This window comes from Balaenoptera ricei, chromosome 6, assembly GCF_028023285.1.
Source record: "Balaenoptera ricei isolate mBalRic1 chromosome 6, mBalRic1.hap2, whole genome shotgun sequence".
In the NCBI taxonomy this organism is placed as follows: Eukaryota; Metazoa; Chordata; class Mammalia; order Artiodactyla; family Balaenopteridae; genus Balaenoptera; species Balaenoptera ricei.
Window position 1 is genome coordinate 21,711,758 of NC_082644.1, and position 26,661 is coordinate 21,738,418.

The 26,661-nt window shown below is 37.0% G+C and overlaps 1 protein-coding gene across 3 annotated transcripts in view; it reads right to left on the reverse strand.

Annotated features, from left to right (window-relative positions):
* Positions 1 to 21,419, reverse strand: part of AUH (AU RNA binding methylglutaconyl-CoA hydratase) — a 162,760-nt gene extending 141,341 nt beyond the window's left edge. For 2 of the 3 annotated variants that reach the window (XM_059927005.1, XM_059927007.1), the window contains exons 1-3: positions 21,125 to 21,419; positions 2,175 to 2,242; positions 1,976 to 2,063 (exon numbers count right to left, since the gene is read on the reverse strand). In XM_059927005.1, the coding sequence (XP_059782988.1) occupies positions 1,976 to 2,063; positions 2,175 to 2,242; positions 21,125 to 21,386 (418 nt within the window). In that variant the 5' untranslated portion in view covers positions 21,387 to 21,419. The remainder of the gene's footprint in view (positions 1 to 1,975; positions 2,064 to 2,174; positions 2,243 to 21,124) is intronic. The other variant, XM_059927008.1, reaches the window with a different exon arrangement.
* Between the last annotated feature and the right edge of the window lie 5,242 nt (positions 21,420 to 26,661).

Consider the following 26,661-nt stretch of genomic DNA (forward strand, 5'->3'; position numbering starts at 1 on the left):
TTTGAAAGAATGGTTTTATTTATATACTCTAAGTTACTAAAATTTTTAGATTTGCCCCAATTTTTCTATAATTCAAACTTTTATTTTTGGACAAAATACGGTAAAAAATCTTATGTTAAAACATAGGAAAAAATTATCCTGATCATGCAAAAGCACACAGAACAAAGAAAATAGATTTGATAAGCCCTTGGAAAAAACTATTCAAGGCTAACTTGTTAATCTGGTAAAGCATTTGGTATATTACCTAGTATGTCCCCAAAAAGGCAACCTATAAAAGATAGTTGTAAACTGTGCTAAAGCATTAAAGCCTTTTCCAAAGAACATCGGTAATGTGGAGACACAAAACCAATGGGCAGCAAAGGAATAGGTAAAACAAAAAGAATTCTACCAGTCATTATAGTGTTATAATTACAAAACCCATTACCAACAGAAAGACAGTAATGCTAGTTATAATCAACTCTTCTTTCTGAAGCGTCATTCTGCCACTATCACTATCACTCCTCAAACATTCACATAATTGGGCCTTCCTTAAAAGCTCCCAAACTACTCAACGTCTTCCCAATAAGCCCCTCAGCAGCCCTCAGAGGACCTGAGTGCAGTGACCTCAGAGCCATTGGTCACGAAGTTAGACTCAGTCACTCAGTCACCTGATCCTAAGGTCACAGATACAAGAATTCTAATTCTCTCAGTGTAAGTTTTTCATATTGTTTAAGAAAAAATGTTTAAATATATGTAAAGCCCTTATAAAAACTATTCACAGCTATAATTTATTGACTACTACACTGTGTTTATGTACATTGTCACATCAAGCCTCCAACAATCCTACCAGGAGGATAGTGTTACTCGAGTTGGACAGATGTAAAAGCAGAAGATTGTACTGCAAATTGTCATCACCCAGGCAGTTGAGCATAATAATCCTACTCTCTTTGACTGCCAAACAAGTTAAAACTAATCCTTTTACGTATGGCACACTATATCAAAAGCTAAAATATAACTCACTTACACTGAATGTTCCTAAATACCATAAAACTTTGCAATATTTTAAGGGTGAAGCTATGGAGTTGGAAGCTTGGAAAACCTGAGGACCTTTAACAATGAAACTGAAGAACATCAGCCTCAGCGAAGACACTAAAAACATTCTGTCTAGAAATACTCCTCCAAGTCCCAGCATTGCTCTGGGTATACTCTAAATGCTCAAAAAATACTTGTTGAATGAATAAAATACTGTATGTTGTTCCCTCAAATGTCTGATTATCTCAAATGGATTATCCCTTTTATATTTTTACTGAAAAAAAAACTTTTTTACGCCTCAATGCCTGCCTTCATTTGCTTATTAGTAAATTATAATGATCCTGTATATTGTCAGTATTTTTTATCTTTTATCATTTAACCATCTACATTTTTGACTAACTGAAACAGATTCATTCAATCTCATGACTTAGAAATATTTGCAAATATGGAAAATGCAAGACAACTTAATCTTTGGCTTTTGGTAACACAGTACAAGCAGAAAAAACATTTCGCTGCTGTAGATACCAATTTAAAAGTACAATTCGTGGACACATACTTGAGTGGGCACTACTACAAACAAGAAAGCATGTGTCTATATGTAACATTCCATACTGGGGTAGCTACTGCTAGTCAATTAAAGCATTTTTTTCATACAAAGCACACTTGGGAGCAGGAGACGTGATTCTTCCTGCACAGCTCATCTTTCATAAATATTATTCATGTACTACAAACATATATTTTAATGGCTCAAATTATTGTTCAACTTCCAAAACAACTTTTCCACACGCTGCAAAGGTTTCTTTCTAATACTGACAAAGCATTTTTTTTTTCTTGTAAAACAGTAAAAAAAACAAAAAGGAATTGTTACTAATGGAATTCAAACCACGGAACACTTTATAATGGAAAATAGGCTACTACTAAGGAAAAATTAGACTCGTTTTAAAATTTTAATCTATTTACATACCAGCACAGAATATGCCTGGGACTTCACTTCTGACTATTATGGTCCGTACTTTCTTATCAGATTTTAAAGCATCCACAGCTTTTGACAGCTAAACAGAAACAGGGAGGGTAAGAAGGAAAAGGGGGAAAAAATCATTTTCAGATTGATATCAACACTGTATCTTAATATTAGAAGCAAATAGTTTAATCTTTACACTCACCATTTTTATAAGATTTGTACTCAATGAATTTTTGGCATAAGCTCTGTTTATTCCAAGCACCACAATTCCTAGTTAAGGGGAAAAAAAAAAAAGTCATTTGAGTTAGTGACGTATTCAGGGTACAGACTCCCGTATACACAGCTAGTTGACTTGGGACTTAGGAATCTAACACCACCTTGAGGTTCACTTCAAGAGCTTTATCCTAATTTTCATGTTTACCTTCCTTTTCAAGCATAATTTTGAAGAAGTGGTATATATATTTATAAAATCAATCTGATGCCTAATATTCACTTTTCTACAGCCTTTTAGAGAAGAACTTTATAACAGCATGTTCCCTTCAACTCCTCTCTCCTTAAACACCACCAAGGTAATCTGCCACATTTTACTAAATTTTACATCATTAAATCAGACTAACTAGTTGAAGGCCACGCTTACTGGTGAAAATTCTAAATTACAGAATACTATTTAAAATATAGTTTTTCATCTTCAATATATACAGAAGTACACAATAGCTAACAATTCCTTCTCACAGGCAAGCATTGTGGGATCAGCTTTTTTGCTAGTACACCAGCTGTTAATACTCTTTTTGTCCTACTACATAGCTTTCAGTATTTTCATCCTAGGTTTCTCTCCTGGCTCTGTCCCATGTACTTAACCTGAAGTCACCTCCACTTAGAATTCTAACAAGCAATTCAACCTGAATCTACAGGAAGTTCATTCTTTCTCCTACAAAGCCCAGCTCTCCCTCCTAACTTCCCTAATCTTATCAGAGAGCATCATCTAAATCCAGCCTCCCATTCCAATTGCTGTAGTCGGATCAATTTTCTAAAACCAATTCCATGCATAGAATTCACCCCCTGTTTAAAATCCTTTAATTATTTCTTATTTCCAAAATACCCGAGTTCAAAGACCTTAATTTGATATTCAAAGTCCTCTAAACCTTGTACCCGACCTTCTTGTCCCCCAAGGAAGCTCAAATTTTCCTTGTATAACAAAAATGCCTTCCACCAGATGGGGCAAGGTTGTGTGGGGGGCGGGTTGAGGTGGGGAGGGAGAGGGGGTTGAGGGGGAGAGGGAAAGGGGTAATCCTTATTTGTAATTGGGTTAAACCAAAGACAACAAAATGTGCTCATGCCTTCTCTATGCAAGAAACTTCACAAACCCATTTTTCAACGAACTTAGGCTCACAGCAGAATAAATTTACAAGAATTCCCAATGATCTCAGTAAGGAGAAAATCATGAAGGAGAACTGGTTTCTAGGGCAGGCTCTGCATTAAACAGCTGAATGACCTTGGGTAGGTCCCAATACTAATGACAACAGCTACCACTAATTGAGTCCTTTATTATGTGCTGAACACTGTTCCCAGCGCTTTACATTTATTGACTTACGTAATCCCCAAAGCAACCTAAGAGGTAGGTACTGTTTTTATCCTTGTGGAACAGATAAAATAATTGGGACTTGAGGAGGTTAAGTAACTACCTTCAGCTAGTAAATAGCAATCTAACTCCACACTTGAAGGAAAAATGAGACTGTGCTACACTGTTCATGCTTTAGTTTCCTCAGAAGAAAACCAAGTGGTTAAGACTAGATATTAATTCATTCAAATGTACTGAGTACACATTATGGTGCTCAGCCCTCAAGGAACTACAGTCTAAAAAGGAAAGACAAACATCAATAAAAAAATCATAGAAATATACAATTCAAAATGCTTTACATGCTCTGAACGGTGCTACAGTAATTTGTAACCAGAATTGATATGGTCTGGGGGCAAACAGGGATAGTCAGGGAAAGCTTATCCAAGACAGTGCTATCTGAGTTGAGATTGGGAAGATGAGTATTGGGGGAGACGGGGGTGCTGGATTACAGGCAGGAACAACATAGGAGAAATCATAAAATAGTCATGCCAGAAGGAGGAGAAGAGTACCCAATGACAGGAGAGGTCAGCACCAGCCAGATATTGTCATTACAGGCCCTGTTAAAAAATAAGGAGTAACCACTGAGAGAGTTTTAAGTATTGTATAAACACACATATACAACCAGTGGGGAGGATTCGTTTCTATATTTGGAGACCATGCCAAAGTGTACAGGGCTAGACACTTCCAGGCACAAGCTGCAGTCCAGTCAACAGATAACAGGTTTGGTTGAGGTTAGCTGAGTTAGAAGTAGAAGGAAGTGAAAGGACTCAAAAGCTATTCAAGAGGTAAATGTAAAATGAGTTAATGATTGACTGGATTGAGGACTGAATGCATTGAAAGGAGGTATTAGGAGTGTCTAATAAAGTTTTGGCTTCAGCAATTGGATGAAAAGAAGATGACATTCAATGAGACAGAGAACCATAAAAAACACCAAGGTGAGGGTGCCGGGGGATAAGGTTCATGAGTTCAGTTTTGAATTAAAGTGAATCTCAAGTGCCTTTGAGACACCCAAGCTGGTTATCAACTCTAAGGGTACAGGCTAAGAATGCAGGCTCTGAGGTCGGACTGCTGGGACTGAAATCCCAGTCTGCCACTAGCTATGTGACACTGGACAGTCACTTAACCTCTCTGACCCTCAGTTTCTTACCCTGTTAAGTGAAGATACTAATAGTTCCAAACTCTGTGGGACGGTTGTGAGGATCATATGGTAAGACATATGTAAAGCTTTCAACATAAGCATTTAATTATTATTGTCCCTTCTGCAAACACTTTGATGCAATAATTAAAGTGTTACCATAATGAATAGATGCTAGATAGGATACTGTTGACATTATTACTAAATTGTAAAGTGCCATCAAAATGCTTCTACCATAGTTAATTCCAGTGGTGTTGGTCCCATGTTTGAGGCCTGATGTTTTGAGCACTTCTACCTCAAACAGTTGGAAATCAGCTCTGTAATTTAAAACGAATCATCCTGTGCCTAACAATTGTCCCACCAAATGTATCAGTAAGTTACTGATACCCCAAAATGGAATAAAACCTTACTTTATTCTGCAGGGCCTATTGTTTTCATTTTGTAACTGCCCCACTTTATTTCACAATTAACAGCTTCTCAATAACTCAATTATCATGCATCCTCATCACATAGCCTAGCCAAAACAAGTTTGCTAGGTTATTAAGGTTATTAAATTCCTATTTCAGACTTTTCCTGTCTTTTGACAAAATATCATAAAATTCTTGGTGAATCTTCAACAAGTTCATATTACAGCATCAACCCTGCTCTACAGAGCTCACAAAACTGAAAGATGAACAAAGTGACTCAGCTGGGACTTAAAAATATATATATATATGAATACACTTTGCTCATACAAAATTGAAGTGATACACCCCAAGTGAAAGTCCTCCTTCCCTGGACCCATTCCATTCTCCTTCCCAGAGGTAGCCATAGTAATCTGCTGATATGTAACCTTCCACAAAATATATTTACATACAGAAATAGAGTTGGGACTATAGTTTTGCTTATTGTTGCTATTTTACATAAATGGGACCACAGAGTATTTTCTGTTGACGGTGTTCTACGTAAATAGTTTCATACATATTTCCTTTATTTACTTAATTTGGCCTTAAAGATCTTTCTACATCAAGACATTCCTTTTAATTCATAATATTCTGTGAAATGAATTTCCATTATTTCCTTTCCTTTTCATGAGCATTTTCCTAAGATACTGCAATGCTGCAATCAACATTCTTGAAGATTTCTTTTCTGTACAATAAATATTTCTCTGACAGCTATCAAGAAGTGGAATTTCTAGGTCCAACAGAATGTGTATTCTTAAATTTTAACAGATAACTCTCAAAAATACAGATACTGTCCAGCCAAATCACCAGTACCTATTTATTCACAGTAGCACATCTTAATAGAGCTCCAATTATATGTATTACCTGCAAAACGACACTTCCTTGCCCACATATTTTAATATTTATATTATCACTAATTCTCAAAAAATATACAAAATCAATCTGAAATTAAGATCACTTCTAATATATTTTTAAACTACCTCTACATTGTACTAAGACACAACTGTACCAACAAATTAGTCTTACATTATACACATTAACTTATCTATAAAGAAATACAGAAGTTAGGACACTGGAACTCAGCTCCTTCAGGCCATTTAGAACTTTCTGTGGCAATTCTGTGTACCACTTGGTATGGAACCACCAGACTTTGTTAGACAAGATGTATGAGATACACTAGCATAGTATCTATTACACTGGAACACACAAAACTCATAACTTTACACACAGATACATATGCTCTTTTCGAGTACAAGGTTTTTGCCCTAAAATTAGAGGAATTATAATAAATTCTGTTTTACATGGTACCCATCAAACAAAGAAAAAAAAATTATGTTAAGTCTAATTACATTCACTGCATTTTCAAGTATATTACTGGTAAGAGAGAACTTCCGTTTGACTTGGTTTCAATGAGAACTGAATCTTACAATTTACTCTGTCACCACCCTCTCCCACATCCCAGCAGAGAATTATTTTGACTCAAAATAAATAAATAAATAAGGCACGGCTCATTTGTGAGAATACCACTTCCACTCAGTTGAAAATTTACCTTGGCATATTATCCTTTCTTCAGTTCAGGCTATTGTCTCAGTCTCTTATCATATACAAATAAGTTTGGTCTGTTATTACTAACCCAATACTAGGTTTTATTCTAATATCCCCTTATACCACCTGTTTTTTATTTTCCGCTACTTACTTTGTGAAATGGCTTCTAGTCTTCTTACTTCTCTTAAATCCTAACTTATTTATATTTTAATGATCACAGCAGGAAAATTATATATTTAAATAAGTTATTTTGCCATAAATTACCTTCCTTTTGTTTTATTAAAGATTTTTTAAATTATGTGTGTGAGCTGCTTACATTATCTATACATTTCATCTCAGGTCAGTAAGGGGACCTCATTAAACATGTTATTGAGAATCACTGGTCTACCACTCAACACTGAATATTATAAATCTCTGACAATATATGGGAAAATAACATCATTATGTATCAAGTTTCACCTAATCTTACGAACCAAAGTTGAGTTAACTAAGTTTAATAATCATTTGTCATTTGTTTTCTGAATTAACTGTTCTTATTGTTTGCCTATCTTATCAAACTTGTCTTTTGCATTTCAATTAATAAATTTTTAGATTACAGACATTAATTCATTATTTATAAAACAGATCTTTTCCCTATCATTCACTTTTAAAATTCAACTTGTTTATGGTATTTTTTTGCACCATAGTTTTAACTTTTTATATAGTATATTATTGCCTTTGCAACTTTCGGGCTTAGTATCTTCCTTAAAAAGGGTTTACAATGAAAACACACGTCCACACAAATACACCAAAATGATCAGAGCAGCATTATCCAAAATACTCAAAAGGTGGATAGAACCCAAATATCCATCAGCTGATGAATAGATAAACAAAATGTAGTATATCCACGCAGTGTAATATTTGGCCTAAAAAAAACAACGAAGTATCAATACACGTACAACATGGATGAACCCTGAAAACATGCCGAGTGAAAGAAGCCAGTCACAAGGGAGCACATACCTTATAATTCCATTTACATGAAATGTTGAGAGGAGACAAATCAGACGGGACTAAAAAGGTCGATTAGTGGTTGTCTAGGACTGGTAGAGATGGAGGGATTGAGCAGCGACAGCTAAAAAGTGTTAAGTTTCTTTTCGGAGCAATGAAAATGTTCAATAATTGATTGTGGTGATAGATGCACAACTCTGTAAATATACTAAAAGCCATTAAACTTTACATTTCAATAGGAGAATTTTAAGGTATATGAATTATATCTCAATAAAGCTATTTTTTTTAAAAAATTTAAAAAAAAAACATGGCAACATTCACTTAGACCTAGAAATAGAGCCAAATTACCAGAGAAACATGGAGTGAGGATGACGGCAAAAGAGAAGGTACACATTTGTGGTGGAGTGTGAAAGGGGGCCAAACCCTTACCCTCCATTGCAAAAAGTCAATAGATAGGTAATACCTAAATTTGAAAATTACAGAAGTAGAAATACATGTATGTTATTTCAAATGAAATAACATATACCCCAAAGAATCAGCCAAAGGGTTTTAAATAACTGCTTCTGGAGTATGGGAAATGGGGTGGAGGAAGGCACTGCTAGTTCTCAAAACAAACCATGTTAAATATTGGTCACAATACTAACTGTATAGGTAATTAAGAAAAAGGAAAACTAAACCAATTAAAGCAAAATCAAGGATCTCTCTACCCTAATGTTTTGAAACAATTCTCTAATACTTTCTCCTAACATTGATTACTTTCATTTCTGCTGTTCTCAACTCTGCAGGTGTCTTATTTTCTCTAAAATGCATAAACATTTTTGGCTAGCACCATTCATAAAATAGTACCCTATTTTCTTTCTGATTTCAAAAATCAAACAACTGTATACTAAATAACTATAAAAATCACTCTCTGGACTCTCTACTCTGTTTTACTGTCAATTTCTTGGTCCACTCTTATTCTAATGTTCTGCTACTTTAATTATTATAACAATATTGTATGTTTTGTTATCTAATGTACAGTAAGCACCACATCTACCAGCTATTATTTTTCAAAATGTCTTAAATATTCTTAAACACAACTCTTTTCAATGAAATTTAAAATACACTGTTAGGATATTTGTTGTTTAATATTTAGGAAACTGACATATTTAAAGTATTAACTCTTTCCCTTTATAACATGGTGCAATGCTCCAAGTTTTCAGGTCTTGGTTTTTTCCTCAATAAAGACTTGAGACTTTTTCAACTTGCACATCTTCAAAGGCTATCTGTTGCCCCTTGTGAATGCTTTTATTTCTATATCAGTTATATTTTCTAATCACAAATTGAGAGTACGTGGAAAGTTTCGTGCTATTTTATATGAACTTTTTCTGGCAAATTTATGAAATATTAATAGACTTAACAAGTGGTTCTCTTCAATTTTCTAAGACAACAATCATTATCTAGAAATATTGGCAGTTACATTTTCTGCTCCAATGTTAATTTCTCATTTCCTTCTCTTGCTGTTTTACTTTAGCTAGGACTTCAAGTCCAACATAATATTAGCAAAAATAATAAGTTCCCTTATTTTATCAATGTCTTTAATGAAAATGTTTCTAAGTATTTCACCATTTAGCATAATGTTTGCTATGCATTTCTAATAGTTTTTTTTCAAGTTGGGGAAATGTACTTCTACGTTCAAACTTGCATTTTAAAAAGATCACTCAGGCCACAGTGCAGAAAACAGATTAGAAACAAGCAAGAATATACTAGAATATACTAGACCAATTTCCCTTATGCATACAGATGTAAAAGTCCTCAACAAAATACTAGCAAGCCAAATCTAGCAGCCATGACCAAGAGGGACTTATCCCAGGAATGCAAGGCTGGTTCAGCACAAAAAATCAATCAAAGTAATACATCAAACGAACGGAATAAAAGAAAACATTTGAAAGCTACATGATCATCTCAACTGATGCAGAAGAAACACTGGACAAAATCCAACATGCTTTAAATGATTTTTTTAAAAAATAATAATTTAAAAACCACAACAAACTAGTAACAGAAGGAAACTTCTTCAACCTAATAATGGGCATTTATAGAAAACCCACAACTAACATCATACTTAATGTTAAAAGACTGAAAGTCTTCTCCTTAGGATAAATAACTAGATAAGGATGTCTGTTTTCACCACTTCTATTCAATGTTGTACTGGAAGTTCTAGTCAGGGTAATTAGGCAAGAAAAAGAAATAAAAGGCATCCAGATAGGAAAAAAAAAAGAAGTAAAACAATTTCCATTCACAAATAACATGATCTTATACACAGAAAATCCCAATGAATCCACCAAAAACTATTAGAGCTAATAAATGAACTCAATAAAGTTGCATGATACAATATCAATATATAAAAATCAGTTATATTTCTATAACTATCAATAAACATTTCAAAAATGAGATTAGGAAAACAATTCAATTTGTAATAACACCAAAAAAAGACAATACTTAGGAATAAACTTAATCAAGAAAGTTCAAGACTGTACACTGAAAACTATAAAACACCACTGAAAGAAATTAAGGAAGACCTAAGTAAATAAAAGTTTATGATCAATTGGTTTTTGACAAGGATACCAAGACCATTCAACGGTGCAAGACTTTTCAACAAATAGTGGTGGGACAACTAGACACTCAGCCACAAAGGAATGGAGTTGGACCCTTTCCTCGCACCACATACAAAAATTATCTCAAAATGGATCTAAGAGCTAAAACTATAACACTCTTAGAAGGAAGCAAAGGTATAAATCTTCATGATCCTGGATTAGGCAACAGTGTCCTAAATACGACAACAAAAGGACAAGCAACAAAAGAAAAAACAGATAAACCAGACTTCCTCAAAATTACCATGGAAGTGAAAAAACAAGCCACAGAAAATATCTGCAAATCATACATCTGATATGGGGTTTATATTCAGATTATATACAGAATTCTTACTATTCACAACAAAAAGACAACCCAACTGAAAAACAGGCAAAGGAGTTGAATAGATATTTCTCCAAAGAAGATACATAAATGAAATGAGGCTCAACATAATTTGTTATTAGAGGAATGCAAATCAAAACCACAATGAGGTGTCACTTCATACCCAATAAGATGGCTGTAATTTAAAAAAGGAAACAAACAAGCATTGACAAGGTGTGGCGACACAGGAGCTCTCATACATACTCTCATATTCTCATACAGTTTGGTGGTTCCTCCAAACACTAAACATAAAATTACCATATGACCCAATGATTCTACTCCTAGATACCTATCCAAAAGAATGAAAACCTATGCTCAAACAAATAATCGTACACAAGTATTTAGCAGCATTACTCATAATATCTAAAAAGTAAAAATACAAAATGTGCTATATCCAGTCAATGGAATATTATTCAGCCATAAAAAGGAATGAAGTGCTGATGCATGCTATAACACAGACGAACTCTGAAAACATTAGGCTGAAAGAACCCAGACACAAAAAGCCACATATTGTATGTTTCTACTTCTGTGAAATACCTAGTATAGGCAAACCTGTAAAGACAGAAAGGAAATTAGTGGTTTCTGGAAACTGGGGGGAGGGGGAATGTGGAGGAACTGACTGAAGAGTATGGGCTTGTTCTGAAAGTAATAAAAGTGTTCTGGAATTAAGACAGTGATGATGGCTGTACAACATGGTGAATAACCTAAAAACTACTGAATGTACACTTTGAAAAATTAAAACGGTAAACTTTGTATTATGTGAATTTCACCTACAGTTACAAAAAAGAAAAAAAAAAGTATAGTGGAGGATACCAAACAAGAGGCTACTGCAGAGATCCAGATGAGAGATGACAGCACACAGGCTTCATGCTGTGGAGTGGAGATGGAAAGCAGACTGCTTCTAGAGATATACTGAAAGCAGTACCAACATAACTATTATCAATAATATTATAAACCCTATTTATACTCAATCTATAGATACAGCAGTGGACAACTGTAAGAGAACAAAATGTAACTATCATAAACTTTGATGTTATAAAGTTACACATGACAGAAATTGTATAGTTAGAAGATGAAAGATATAGAACAGCAAACATTTTCTGACCTTACACCAAAAAAGTCCAGATACTGTCTATAAAAATAATTATAAAGGTAACACAAACCAGAAAGTGAATAAAATTATCATTCACAGCAAAGACTCAAAATATAAGTTTAAAGTCTTTACTTTTGATGAACCGGTTTGAAAGTGAAGAGATGACACCCTTCCACAGTGTTTTTTGTTTGTTTGTTTGTTTTATTTTACCATGAGCATATATTGTTACTTTAGAATTCTGTAGACCTCAATAATTTAACTAGTTTTACTAACAAATCACTTGTAATACACAAAGAACTGAAAACCACTGACAGAATACTTTTGATAAACCATATATAATTCAGGTTCCTTAAAATACTACAAAAGTAGTAAGAACCTACAATAAAAACATAATGAACTAACCCAGAACTCCATCACATGAACAAAAAGAGATATGCAATTTTTATAATACCCAAATTTTAGAAACAACTTGGAAAATCATTAACAGATGATGATTGTAAACCTAGAAAACCCAAAACAATCAAATAAAAAACTACTGCAACAAAAGAGCATTATTTAAAAGACATGAAATTAAATATCCAGATACAATAGCCTTCATATACAAGGAAGAAAAGAGAGAGAGGGAGGGAGGAGGAGGGGGGGGGAGGGAGGAAGAAAGGCAAACACACAGAAGATATATTGAAAGAAGTCATCTCATTTTTATGAACAACCAGACAGGAGACAGGATGACCTGGGGTACACTTAACATAAATGTGCAAACCCTACTGGTGGGCACTTCTAAAACTCCCCTTAAAAAAAAAACAAAATAGAATTGCAAAAATGGAAACACATACCGTGTTTTTAGGTGGAAAAAAGCAGTATCATAAATATTTCCCTAATTTTAAATCCAACACAATGTCAATAAAAATACCAACAAGCCTTTTTCTGAAACTATACATGGAGATTCCAAAACTCATGTGGAAAAATAACCATGCAGGAAGAACCAAGGAAAAAAAAAAAAAAAAAAGAAAGAGCAAAGGTGAAGGAGGGAATACCTAGCCCTACCACACACTAAAACACAACACAGCTTTAATCATAAAATAATGTAGAAGTGTAACATCTACAGAGACCATAAAACAGAACAGAAAGACCAGATGGAAATTTAGCTCATGATAAAAATGGCCCTTCAAATCAGTGGGGTAAAGATGAATAAGTGGTCTTGGGACAACTGGATACCCATTTGGAAAAAGATAAAGGGCCTGTATCTCACACGGCCATGATAATTCCTTTATTTTTACATTGGTGGTTTCAAAAATGGTGATTTTCTATCATTCCAACTATTTTTCTATAAAAACATCTTCTTCCCTACCCCACCATCTTGAGTAATCACCATGGCTTCATGGATTCTTTATTCAAGGTGCTATAATCCATTATCACTGTACTTTTTAATGTTCAAAGTCCTTGTAAGGTTATATCCTGACATGTTCCTTTTAGTATTTAACATGTTTCTATGTCCTTCTGACATGTTCCTTTTAGTATTTGAACACTTCCTTGTTTTTTGACTCACAAAGATATTCCAGGCTCACCTTTCACTTTCCCTGCTCCAGACCTAAAATCAGACATTTCTCCAAAGAGCTCTGGCTTCTTTCAGTGGGGGAACAGTCTTTAGAAACCAAAATTTGGACATTAGATATGTTCACTGCTACTGTGGTATCATTCCTTTTAGACTGTTTCAATGGTCAGAATAGGAAATAAATATAAACACGTACACATACAATATACTTATGGTTTTTGTAAGTTTGTCCTGATAACTCTAATTCAAATCCAAGGTAACAGGTTTCTTCCTCACCTTCCCCCATCCCATATTTGTACTTTCTCTCTCCTACCATAATGAAAAGTCTGTTTCCCAAGAACAACATTTTTTTCATTTACTCTATCCTACAATAAAAAGAAAACATATTCAGAATTATTAAGCCCAACTACTGCTAACAACAGACTACTAAGTAAATTTCAAGATTCTTTTAGACTCATAACTAATTGATCTAAATGATAACAACTAATTCAAAACAATAATGCCAACCATGTATGGGGTGACTGTAGCTTACAGAAAAGGGTAATAAATGACAGCAATGTTATAAGGAATGGGAGGAAAGAAATAGGAATACGCATTTATACCATTACCACCATGAAGCAGTATAGTGTTATTAAAAAGCGGGCGTGGATTAGTTGTAAATATATATTGCAAACAACAGGGTAACCGACAACAGTTACAAATACATAATAATCCAACTATTTAAATAATCACTTTAAGTATGAATGGTCTAAAGTACACTAATTAAAAGACAGATACTGTCAGGGTGGATTAAAAACAAAACCCAACTATAAGTTGTGTACAAAAAATCCACTTTAAATATAAAGACACAGACCGATTAAAAATGAACGAATGAAGAAAGATAAACCATGCTAACACTAATAAAACCTGGAGTAGCTACATTAATTTCAGAGACAGCAGATCTCAGAACAAGGAATAGTCTCAGGGAGAAAAAGGGGCATTACATAATGCTGGAGGGGTCATTTCTCCAACATAATAACCCATGCGTATCCACCTAACAATAGAGCATCAAATTGCATGATTTAAAAACTGATAGAATTACAAGGAGAAATAAACAAATCCACTAGCATAGTTGCAAATTTCAACTCACCTCTATCACTTATAGATCCAGTAGGCAGAAAATCAATTAAGAGTATAGCTTAACTGAACACCAACCAAAAAATCAACTAAATCTAACTGAATACTAGATCTACTTGAATATAGAATACTGCATCCAACAACAGCAGACTACTCATTCTTCCCAAGGTCATACTGATATTCACCATGACAGACCACATTCTGGGCCAAAAACACACCTTAACAAATTTAAAATAGAAATCAGGGCTTCCCTGGTGGTGCAGTGGTTAAGAATCCGCCTGCCAATGCAGGGGACATGGGTTCGAGCCCTGGTCCGGGAAGATCCCACATGCCGAGGAGCAACGAAGCCCGTGCGCCACAACTACTGAGCCTGTGCTCTAGAGACCGCGAGCCAGAAGTACGGACGCCCGCGTGCCTAGAGCCCGTGTTCCCCAACAAGAGAAGCCAACGCAATGAGAAGCCCACGCACCACAACGAAAAGTAGCCTCCGCTCTCTGCAACTAGAGAAAGCACGCACACAGCAAGGAAGACCCAACGCAGCCAAAAATAAATAAAATAAATAATTAAAAAAAAAAAAAAGAAATTATACTGAAGTATGCTCCTAGCTGACAATGGAAACAAACCTAGAAATCAATAACGGAAAGACAGCTGAAAAACCTCAAAATAGTTAGAGATTAAATAAGGTATTTAAGTAAAATATAAGTAAATGAAGAAATCTCAAGAGAAATTTAAAATACTTGTAACTATATGAAATTGAAAATACAACTTATCAAAATACATGTGACGCAGCAAAAGCAGTGCTTGGGGAAAACTTACAGCATTGAATGCACATATTAAGAAACGTCTACAATTGGTGATCTAAGCTTCCACCTTAAGAAACTAGAAAACAAACAACAAATTAAATTAAGTGGGAAGAAAAGTAAAAATCAGCAGAAATCAATGAAATTGAAAGTAGAAAAATCAGTAGAGAAAAATCAATCAAATCAAAAGTTAGTTCTTTATTAAAGAGATCAGTAAATTGATAAGCCTCTAGCCAGGCTAGCCATGAAAAAAAAGAGAGAAAACAAATTACTAATATCAGAAATGAAAGAGAATATCAATTACTAATATCAGAAATTCATCACTACTGAATCACACTGATACCACAAGCATAATAAAGAAATATTATGAACGACTATATGCCAACAAATTTGCTGACATGAAATAAACCAATTCCTTGAAAGGCACAAGCTACCAGGACAAGAAATAGATAAGCTGAATAGGCTAAATCTATTGATATTAAAGAAACTGAATCAGTAATTAATAAGCTTCTAAATCAGAAAGCATCAGATGCAGATGGTTTCACCAGTGAATTCTACCAAAACATTCAAAGAAAAAAATGATGCAATTTCTCTACAATCTCTTCCAGAAAATAGAAGCAGAAGGGGCACGTCCTAGCTCATTTTATGAAGTCAGCATTACCTGTATACCAAAACCAGACAAAGACATCACAAGACCGGAAAACTAAAGACCACTATTTCTCATAAACATAAATGCAAAAATCCTCAACAAAATGTTAGCAAATTAAATCCAGCAATGTATAAAAATAATTACATCCCAAAATCAAGTGGGATTTATTCCAGGTGTGAAAGACTGGTTCATATTTGAAAATCAATTAACATAATACATCATATCAATAGACTCAACACGAAAAGTCATACAATCATCTCAATAGATGCAGAAAAAGAATTTGACAAAATTCAACCAGATAAAAACACTTAAACTATGAATAAACAGAGGCTTCTTCAACCTGATAAAGGACACCTACCAAAAAACCCATAGCTAACAACATACTTAATGGTGAAAGACTGAATGCCTTCCCCTCAGATCAGGAAAAAGACTAGGATGTCTGTTCCTGATACTTTTATTCTACACTGTACAGAGGGTCCAACGGGGGAGATTACAGAAGAGAAAGAAATAAAAGGCATCCAGATTGGAAAAGAATAAGTAAAATTTCTTCTGTGTGCAAATGACATGGATCCTGTATATAGAAAATATTAAGAAACCCACTAAAAAACTATGAAAAAAAATCATCAAGTTCAGGAAAGTTGCATGATACAAGATCAACATACAAAAACAACTGTATTACTGTACGCTAGCAATGAACAATCTGAAAACAAAACTAAGAAAACAATTCCATTTACAATAGTATCCAAAAAGAATGAAATAGCTAGAAATAAATTTAACAAAAATCTTGTAAGACTTATACAATGAAAACTACAAAATACTGCTGAATGAAAAGATATTCCATGTTCATGGAATGTTAAATTTTACGTTGTTAAAAAGGCAATATTCCCCAAATTGATCTACCTATTCAATGCAATTCCTATCAAAATACCAGTTGACTTGACTTCCTTGAAAAAACTGAGAATTCTTTAGAAATTCTGGTATAAATTCTTCAGAAATGGTACTGACATAAAGATAGACATGTAGATAAATGGAATAGAACTGAAAGTACAGAAACAATCTCTATGTTTACAGTCAATTAATTTTCAACAAGGGTGCCAACACAATTCTGTGGTGAACAATAAGTCTCATCAATAGCACTGGTACACTGGATATCCAAAGCAAAAGAATGAAGGTGACCTCTTACCTCACACCATACACAAAAACTAACTCACAATCGATCACAGACACAAACGTGAAGAGCTAAAACCATAAAACTGTTGGAAGGAAACAGTTATAAATCTTTGTGATCCTGGGTTAGGCAACAGTTTTCTTATATATGATCCAAAAGCTCAGCAACAAAAGAAACAAATAAATTGTACTACATCACAATTAAAAACCTAGGGTCTTCAAAATTAACAAGAATAAAAAGAATCCACAGGAGAAATATATTCAAGTCATGTATCTGATTAGAGACTTGCATCCAGAATATATAAAGAACTCTTACAATTCAACAACAAAAAGACAAACAACCCAATTAAAAAGGATTTGAGAAGACATTTCTCTAAAGAAGAAATACACATGGCCAATAAGCACATGAAAAGATACTCAACATCTTTAACTATTAGGGAAGTCCAAATCAAAGCCACAATGAGATATCACTTCCCAACACACCCGATGGGTATAATCAAAAACCAAACAAGTACTGTTCATGATGTGAAGAAATTAGAGCCCTTATACTTTGCTGGTGGGAATGCAAAATGCTGCAGCCACTTTGGAAAACTTTGGCAGTTCCTCAAAATGTTAATCATAAAAGTACAACTACCATATGATCCAGCAATTGCACTCCTAAGTGGAAATAAAGAAGGATGTCCATAAAAATTTATACATGAATGTTCTAAGCAGCATTGTTCACAAGATCCAGAAAGTGGAAATGATCCAAATGTACATCAATAATGAACAGACAAAAAAATCCAAACAATGGAATACTACTCAGTCATAAAAACAAATGAAGTACTGATACATGCCACAACATAATAGAATCTTGAAAGCCAAATGCTAAGTGAAAGAAGCCATAAATAACCACATATGATTTCTTTATGTGAAATGTCCAAAGTAGAAAAATCTATTGAGACAGAAAGTAGATGATAAATGGGTCTTAGTCTGGGGGGAGAGGGAGTATTGAGAACGGGGAGACACTGCCAAAGAGAACAGGGTTTCTTTCTAGATTGATAAAAATGTTCTAAAATTGGATTGTGGTGATGGTTGCACAACTCTGTAAATATGCTAAAAACAACTGTACATTTTTAATTTTATATGTGAATTAATCTCAATAAAATTTTAAAATATATACATCTATCTAAATATATAGCTTTATTGAGACAGAATTCACATGCCATAAAATATATGGAATTAAAGAATGTATTCTTTAAAACATGAGGAAAATGTGAAAGGAATCAACCTGTTTTAAAAAAAAAAAAAAAAGCATGTAGTAGGAAGATGAGCTAGCTGACCTCTGCAACAGGCCACCTGAGACATGATACAGGCTTGGACAAGAGCAGTGTTGGTAAAGAAGAACATGGATAAAAATGAAAAGACTACAAAGGCAATTGGGAAGACCTGATAATAAGCCAGATGTGAATGATGAGGTAGGAGCAGGCATTAAGAATAACTTGAATTATGCATTTGCTTGTTTGCTCTACTTCTACCAGAAGTTGGTATAAGGTTCACAAAAATGATCTTTAAAATGGGTCACAATTATGAGTAGAAGCCTGCAAGACTGGGAGAAGGTTGGTCGGGAGAAGGGAGAGGTCATTCCAGAAGGTGTGTGCAAAAGCACAGACACATAAGAGCAAGAAGAGGTAAAGCTTAGGCGCAGCAGAAGGGAAACGGATGGCCTGTAAAGGCCTGCAGCTGTGAGGGCTTGTCGGCATTAGAGACCACTAGAGGTTTTTAACTGAGCAGAGATGTGATTCTTGCTTGGCCTTGAAAAAATAACCCCAGCACCAGTGCAAAGAACAAACTGGGAAGGAGAATGACTGGAGACCAGTTGACCTATAAAGGCAGCCACTGCAGGAAACCAGGAGAGACCTCTGTAAACCATGACCGGGACTGCTGCTCTAAAACCCTGAGTAGGCTGGACAACAATGCAAGAAATAACGACTAAAGAAAGCTGGTTGTCTAACTGTGCTTCCACAACAAATTACAAATATGGAACCCAGGCAACCAGTGAGTACCGATGTATTCTGCATTTACCCACCTCCACCAGCCTAAAGAGGCCTACAGGGCAGAGAGCAGTCTGGGGCTCCTCTGACCCAGTGGAGTTGTCATATTCCCTGCAGGCTGCTAAGAGCACCAAATTTTGGACTCGCCTCTAATAAGCAAAGGCACCAGGGAGATTCCTTCACCTGCACCAGCCTTGAACTCATGTTTTTCTTTGCACTGCTTATTGCTGGTTTGACAGTAAAGCAAAGCAAAGCAAAGCACATATAATGTTAGACAAAACTGAGTTGTCACCTTGCCAATCCTGAAAGGAAGTGGATCAATTTTCTTAAGAACCCATATTCCCTAATAGCTGATTTTTACATTTCAAGTGACTGAAAACATTCTGAATTTATCAAATTGACTTATATTCTGATTTCTTTTCCTTGACCCATTTGAAACCTAACTGAAGGACTTTCCAGACATTTTGTAAAAATTTACTTTCAATGTGCATTCATTTAGGTCAAAAAAATACAGAATATGGTGCATATTACTAGCTGTACCTGCAATGCATTTGTATCTAATGTACTGCTGGTTCACCTAATGTAATTGAAATCCTGGCAAGACTAAGCTTACCCAAAAGATGGTAGCATTCATGGCTCTAATCACTCCAGTGCCAATCTACTTTCCAGCTGAATTTCTCAATATTCTGCCTGTCATGCCATACTACAACCACACTTGCTTTATGCCATTTCCCCAAAACATCACACATGTTCCCATGCCATGCCTTTCACGATGCTCTTGTCTGTCTGAAATAATAAACAAATAAAAGAAATAACTCATCATACTGCAGAAGACCCCCTATGAGCTAGATTGATACTCAGTGGGCAATTTATATTACATTCTCGTCTAATCTCCACAGTAGCCATACAAAGTTGGTATTATTTTTCCTATTTCTACACAGAAGAAAATTGAAGCACAGAGAAGTTTGCCTAGGAACCCTCACTAACGTCACATTCCATTGCAAAGAATGCCTTGGACCCCTTTTCATCTGGCAAAACCCTAACTTAACCCTCAGAATCCCCTTCTGCAGTCTTCCAATCTCCCCAGATACAGCTGATCATATGCCCCTTGGGGGTATTACAGCCCTTTGCTCTCACCAAGCCTTTAAAGTTAGCATGACCTTTTAATCACCACTATCTTCCTCGCTATACTGGGTGCTGCTTAAAGATGGCAATCATGACTTAACTCGTTTTGCACTTCTGCTTAACCGATTATAGGTGCTCAATAACTGCATGTCAAAATTCAATGACTATTCTTCTGGCAAACTGCTATTTCCACCTTTCATGATCCATTTAACTTCTCCCAACAAGGCAAGTGAAAGGAATTGAGCTTTAACAGCAATCCCACCGACTGGCACACATCCTCTAACACGACCCTTCCTCCCACTGTATTGTACTGCTAATGCATCTATCTCCTCCCAAGGAGGTAGCTCAAGGGCAAGATCAACATCATCCACAATTGTGTCCCCCAGGGCTTAGCAAGGGAATTGGAAGACCAAAAAAATGCTCAAAATTGTCTAGCTGAACTTAAATAGTCCACAAAACTAACTTTCTAAGATAAAATGGGCAAGGGGAATAATTGTTCCAGATGCACCGCTTTAAACTGAAGAAGACTCAGAATAATAAGGTGCATTCTCAAGGCAGCTTCCAAAACTCTCCGCCTGAGAGCTGAGTTGACAGAAAGCAATCACAGAGCAAGAACAAAATCTGGAAGCAAATATCACACACCCGGTTTATTGACCTTGGCTAGTCTAGAGATGAGGACGTAAGCCGCATTTCTGTCTTCGGCGCCGAGTAGGGCCACTTTTACAGGTAAGCTGCTCCGTAGGGCACCTTTAGGCATGGAGAGCACTACATAGCTGCAATGCTTGGGTGGGGGAGGGGAAGGGCCCCCAAGCCTCTCGGCGGACACTGACGTCAGCCCGGACACTCGACCTTGCAACCCCTTCCTAGGACCGGCGGCCGCCCGCGTCGCGCCCCTCACCTCGGTTCTCCTCCTCCAGATACCGCACCCGCAGCTCGTCCTCCGTCTTCACCTCAGAGCTGTAGCCCCTCCGCCAGGCCGCCCCCCCGGCCGCGTGTGTCCAGCCCCGAGCCCAGATCGCCGGGTCGACCCGCGGGACCGTCCAGGAGCCAGACAGCCTCCACCCAGGGCCAAGCCGCGCACAGCAAGCGGCCACCAAGCGAGCGCGGCCGGCCTGCAAGGTGCCCAAGGCCCCGGGTGCCGCTGCCGCCGCCGCCGCCATGTTGACTGTTTACGGCGTGGGCCTGCGGCTGCTGCCCCGCCCCCGCCGCGCGCAGGCCAGCCCCCCGCACGCCGCAGGGCATGCCCAGGCCCCGCCCCCAGCACGCCCCACACGGCCACGCCCCCAGAGCCTCCCTCTCGCGCCAGGCTCCGCCCCCGAATCCTCGCCCCGCCCAACACCGATGACTGAGCGTTCCACGTTCCACTTTCTCGGGCCTCCCTTGCCTGACAGGAGGTGTAATGGCTTGTACAGCAAAGGCAGGGAGAAAGTAATTCTCCAAGGCTGTGGAATATTGTAGGGGGAACATATTCTATAAGAACTCCCCGGAGAGAGTCGCCTCCCTACACTCCCTGGGCCATGCCCTGGGGTCATGAGTTAGCTGCAAAGGTGAACTAAAATGTTTGGTCTCAGGTTTGGCTGACAGGGTAGCAGCTCTGCGTGGGGCTCCGGTCTACTCATATTTATAAGGGCCAAGGGTTATCGGTTAAACATGCCTATAAACATACATGAGGCTTACCATACAGACTTCAGGAAGGGAGTGAGAACAGCCAATAAAAACAAGGGTCCTCAGCCCACCAACTCAAGCAGGTGGCACGGCCCGTCCTGGAGTCTAGTCCTAATCAGGAGCCACCATCTTAACAAAGAGGCTCAGCCAAACCTTGTGCTGAGGTGGGATTTAGAGCACAGAGGCCCTTCCCTCAACCAGAAACGCAGAATATCAACTTAGAGTGTAGGTGGCCATCAAAGCACACTGTATACAATTTTCTCCTACCTAGCTTTTATCAAATCTCAACGGAGAAAAGGCGTGCTTGGGAATATTGTTTGAAAAACATGCTGCTATGAGAATATTCCCACTGCCACACAAATTTCTGCTGTTGTGCCCTGATTACATTTTTGAGTATTAAGGAAAACTTCCTCCAATGTTAGACACGCTGCTTTATCCAAAATGAAAAGAAAAAGCCAGTTGGGTTCCATTTCTGTGTCTCCTGTGAGAACGTTGTTGAGGGCATCTTTTATTCTATCTTCTGTAAAGTGCCACTTGTGAAATCTCTTGAAGACAAGGAAAAACTTTGCTTCCTCTTGTATCTTTCCCCTTTTCTTATAATCATGTTCACTTTTTCTGCTAAGAAACTCAGAATTCTATTTACAGTTCAACTACTGCAATAATTGCAATATTTATTTACTGTTTAAATATTTAATTATTAAATATTAATTTAATATTTTATTATTTAATCAATAGCTATTTAATTAAATATCTATTTAATTACTGTTCCCTTGTATTAGTTGCTAATTGTTTTGATATCTTTACGTTGGCTCATCAATAGATTGTAAATTCAAATAAAGGAGTTACAGAACACTTGACACAGTACTATTTGAAATAATACAACCTCAGAAAATACTTGTGATTGATTAGGACAACTGCAGAAGGCTAATCATAGATTGTTTATGTTATATTAGAAATCGGAGTAAGAAGGATGGCCTATGGTTTTGATGAGCCCAGAGCCAGTTGAGAAAACACCACTTAGGGACACTTGCTTCTTCCCTAAGAGTTGTGACTCTGGTCTTTATTGAAAGGAGTCATGCGGATATGACCATCTGTGAAGAAAATTGATTCTTGAAAGTTAGTGCAAGTAACAAATATCACCATAACTGTGACAACTTGTCAGGGGTGACAACTAATAGAGAATTGCCAAATATCAGGTCGGACATGGCTTTGGATCGTCTCTCCACAATTGCTTTGCTTTGAGACATCCATGAGTTATTTAAATACTCCATGCTTCCATTTCTTCATCTGCAAAAAAGCTAGTATGATATCTATTTCACCTCACAAGTTCTTTAACTTCAATTTCTTCATCTATAGAATGGGAAGGATTATGCCCATTTTATAGGGTTGACAACATAAGTATGTGTGAAAATTAATAAAAGGAAACCACAAGTAAAATAGGAGTCTGGAAGGCCTATGGAGGGAACCCTCACATCCTACCATTCATTGTCAATTACCCCAAGCAGGAAGAGGACAATTACCCCAACAGGAAGCTGGTCAGTTACTTACCCCAGGAAGTAACCTGCACTCCCAAACAGGAAGTACAACTACTTTACTACCACAGGGGAGGAAGGAAAACTTCCTTCTTGCCCAGCAACAAGCCCAACCAATAGAAAACACCATAGCTCAGCCAATGAGGAGCCAGTGTCACCTGAACTTTTACTTTACTGCAATGAAATTTTATTTTTTCTTTGCTGATAACTTCTTTTCCTTGTCCCACCCTCCTTACTATAAAAGCCTTCTTTGTTGTGTAACCTCTCCAAGTAGCTCTTGGTTTGCTAGATTTCATAAAGCCGATTAGATCTTAAAATTTACTCAGTTAAATTTTGTTTTTTAATACGTTATGCCCATTTTATAGGGTTGATGGCATAAGTATGTAAAGCACTTGACATCAAGAAATGGGAACAGAATAGATAATGTTAATGACCATTTATCAACTTCCTTTTTAATCCATTCCAGGCTTTAGATATGTTATTTAATGTCCAGAAAACTTCAAAGTTGGTATTATTATCTCAGTTTTGCAGATGAGGACACTGAGATTAAGTTACTTACCAAACCCTACAGCTAATAAGTCGTGAAGCTGGAATTTGAACCCTGATATATCTGACCTCAGTCCTCATGTTCTTAATCACTGTTTTGCACAACCTCTCAATAAATCTTAAGGTGTCCAATAAAATTTAATTTCCTTTGGTTCCCTCTACTTTTCAGTAAAAGATGTGATCTGGGAACAATGAGTATCAGTTGGGAGAGGAAGGTAGGGCTTGTGTTTGCGGAATTCTATTAGTACTACAATTACTACCATTGGTTTACAGGATTTGGGATCTTTCCTCCAGCTAGCTCTCAGCTAACAGTCTTTTTATTCTACCACATCCTGACATTTTTCTAATGCTTACTTCTATGTAATATTAAACGTGTGCAATACAGGATGACCAACACTGAGCTCCTGGAATACAGCCAACCCCCAGTGGCAGGAGCCATTCCTCCTAGAACACAGCTCTGTGCACAGAACACATAGGAGGGCATAGGTGTCACCAGTAAAATGAAACACTTACCAACATGTGACCAACCACAAGTGGAGAGACAAAAATAGCTTAGCAAACACTAGGTGAGGAAGAAAGCAAAACTTCTGGGCTTTTTCAAAACGAGGGTATATTTTTAAACTGTCTTACCTGAAACAATCAGTGAGAAAGTGGTATATCAAAGTAAAGGCTGGACCACCCATGAATATGATGGCTTAAATAAGAGAGAATGTTAACCATCCAGACATGGTAAGATGGCTCTGCTGTCTTCGACATGGAGCTTCACTTCTGGCTCTGGGTCTAGAGTGGCTGCTCCCTGCCACCAGCAAGACAGAAAAGATGAAGGGAGCACCCAATTCCATCAAGGCACCTGTTCCTTCTACTCACCTCCTGCAACCACACAGTCTCCACAGCAAAGGGGGCCCAAAAACATAACCTTGTGCGAGGCAGCCATAGACCCAACTACAATTCTATTACTATATAAAAGGGGGATTACAGATATTCAGGAGCACAATCTGCTACAGAGTCTTTTTTCTTTTCCTTTTTTTTTTGGCTACACTGGGTCATCATTGCTGTGTGTGGACTTTCTCTAGTTGTGGCAAGCGAGGGCTACTCTTCGTTGTGGTGCGCGGGCTTCTCATTGCGGTGGCTTCTCTTGTTGCGGAGCACGGGCTCTAGGCACGCGGGCTTCAGTAGTTGTGGTGCATAGGCTCAGCAATTGTGGCTTGCAGGCTCTAGAGCGTAGGCTCAATAGTTGTGGCACACAGGCTTAGTTGCTCCGCGGCATGTGGGATCTTCCCGCACCAGGGATCGAACCCTGGAAGGCGGGGATCAAACCCTGCGCCACCAGGGAAGTCCCTGCTACAGAGTCTTTTCATTTTTCACTTTTAAACCAAAACTTTCATGAATCCTAAGGTAAAGATTCACAGCCCTAAAGTATGATAGGTTTCACAAGAAAGAGCTGGAACTACAAACTGAAGACTGTCTTTCCACATAAGCTATCTAGGAGCAATTGCTAATTATATGTTCAGAATTGAACGATAATATAAAAGACAAGTGTATGAAATTGTGTATACAATTACAGTCATGTTAAATCTATAAGGATCTACATATACAGTGACACATGGGAACAATTGTAATCCACATGTTCTATGATATAAAACTATGAGAAACTGTGCACATTGACAATGATCAGAAAATGATAGAAATATATACATATAATTGTGTTCATGGTAAGATAGTTGTCTGTGTAATTTTCTATAAAGCTTTTTAAGTATTAAATAGGCATTTTAAATACTTGTAACTTTAATTTAAGGTACAAAGAATGGACAGGGTACATTTCAAGAAGGATGCAAAGTTTTACTCATGCTTAGTCCCAAAATAAAAATTAAAACAACAGCCCCCTGAATTTCTTTGGGTCTCTTTTTAATCCCCAGACTCTTGGAGGTTTTTAGTGAACCTCTCCCAAGAACATTGTCCCCAGAGAAAAAGTATGGCAGAGGACACCCTCTTTCATTCTGCCCTGAAGAGGTCTCCTTGACCAGACACCACACTCTATCCCCCACCAAGATTATGTAGGTCACATTTATAGGTGCCAACTACAACCATGTGTGCCTGTGAGTTCCTGAGACCTATGAGGCAGAGAGTAGGTGTTGCATAGACATGGTAACTGAGGGTTTAAATTACTGAGAGTTACATAGCTATATGTTACACAGCTGAGACTCAAACACTTGACTCCAGAAACTGAGTTCTTAACTATTACCTTGTATTATCTACTTTTCCCAAATAATCATCAAGGCTTTACCCTACCCATCCCTACCCCCATTCCCATCTGTGGGGAATTTGACCAATCCCTTCTTATCCTCTCATTTGGAAATTTCACCCTCTGCATTAGATTCTGTGTGATCATGATTTCCCAGATATTGCCTCTTCCCCCTGCCAACCCCATAATTGTCAATGGCATATGCACTCATACACACAAACAGACATACACACCAGACTCTGAAGATACATGCCATCATTGTCTAGGGATGGGAGAGATGGGGACATTGGGGAGTGATAGCTAAAGAATATGTGGCTTCTTTTGGGGGTGATGAATATGTTCTAAAATAGTGGTGATGGTAGCACAACTCTGAGAATATACTAAAAACCATTGAATTGTACATTTTGAATGGGTGAATTGTATGTGAATTATATCTCAGTAAAAGACGGG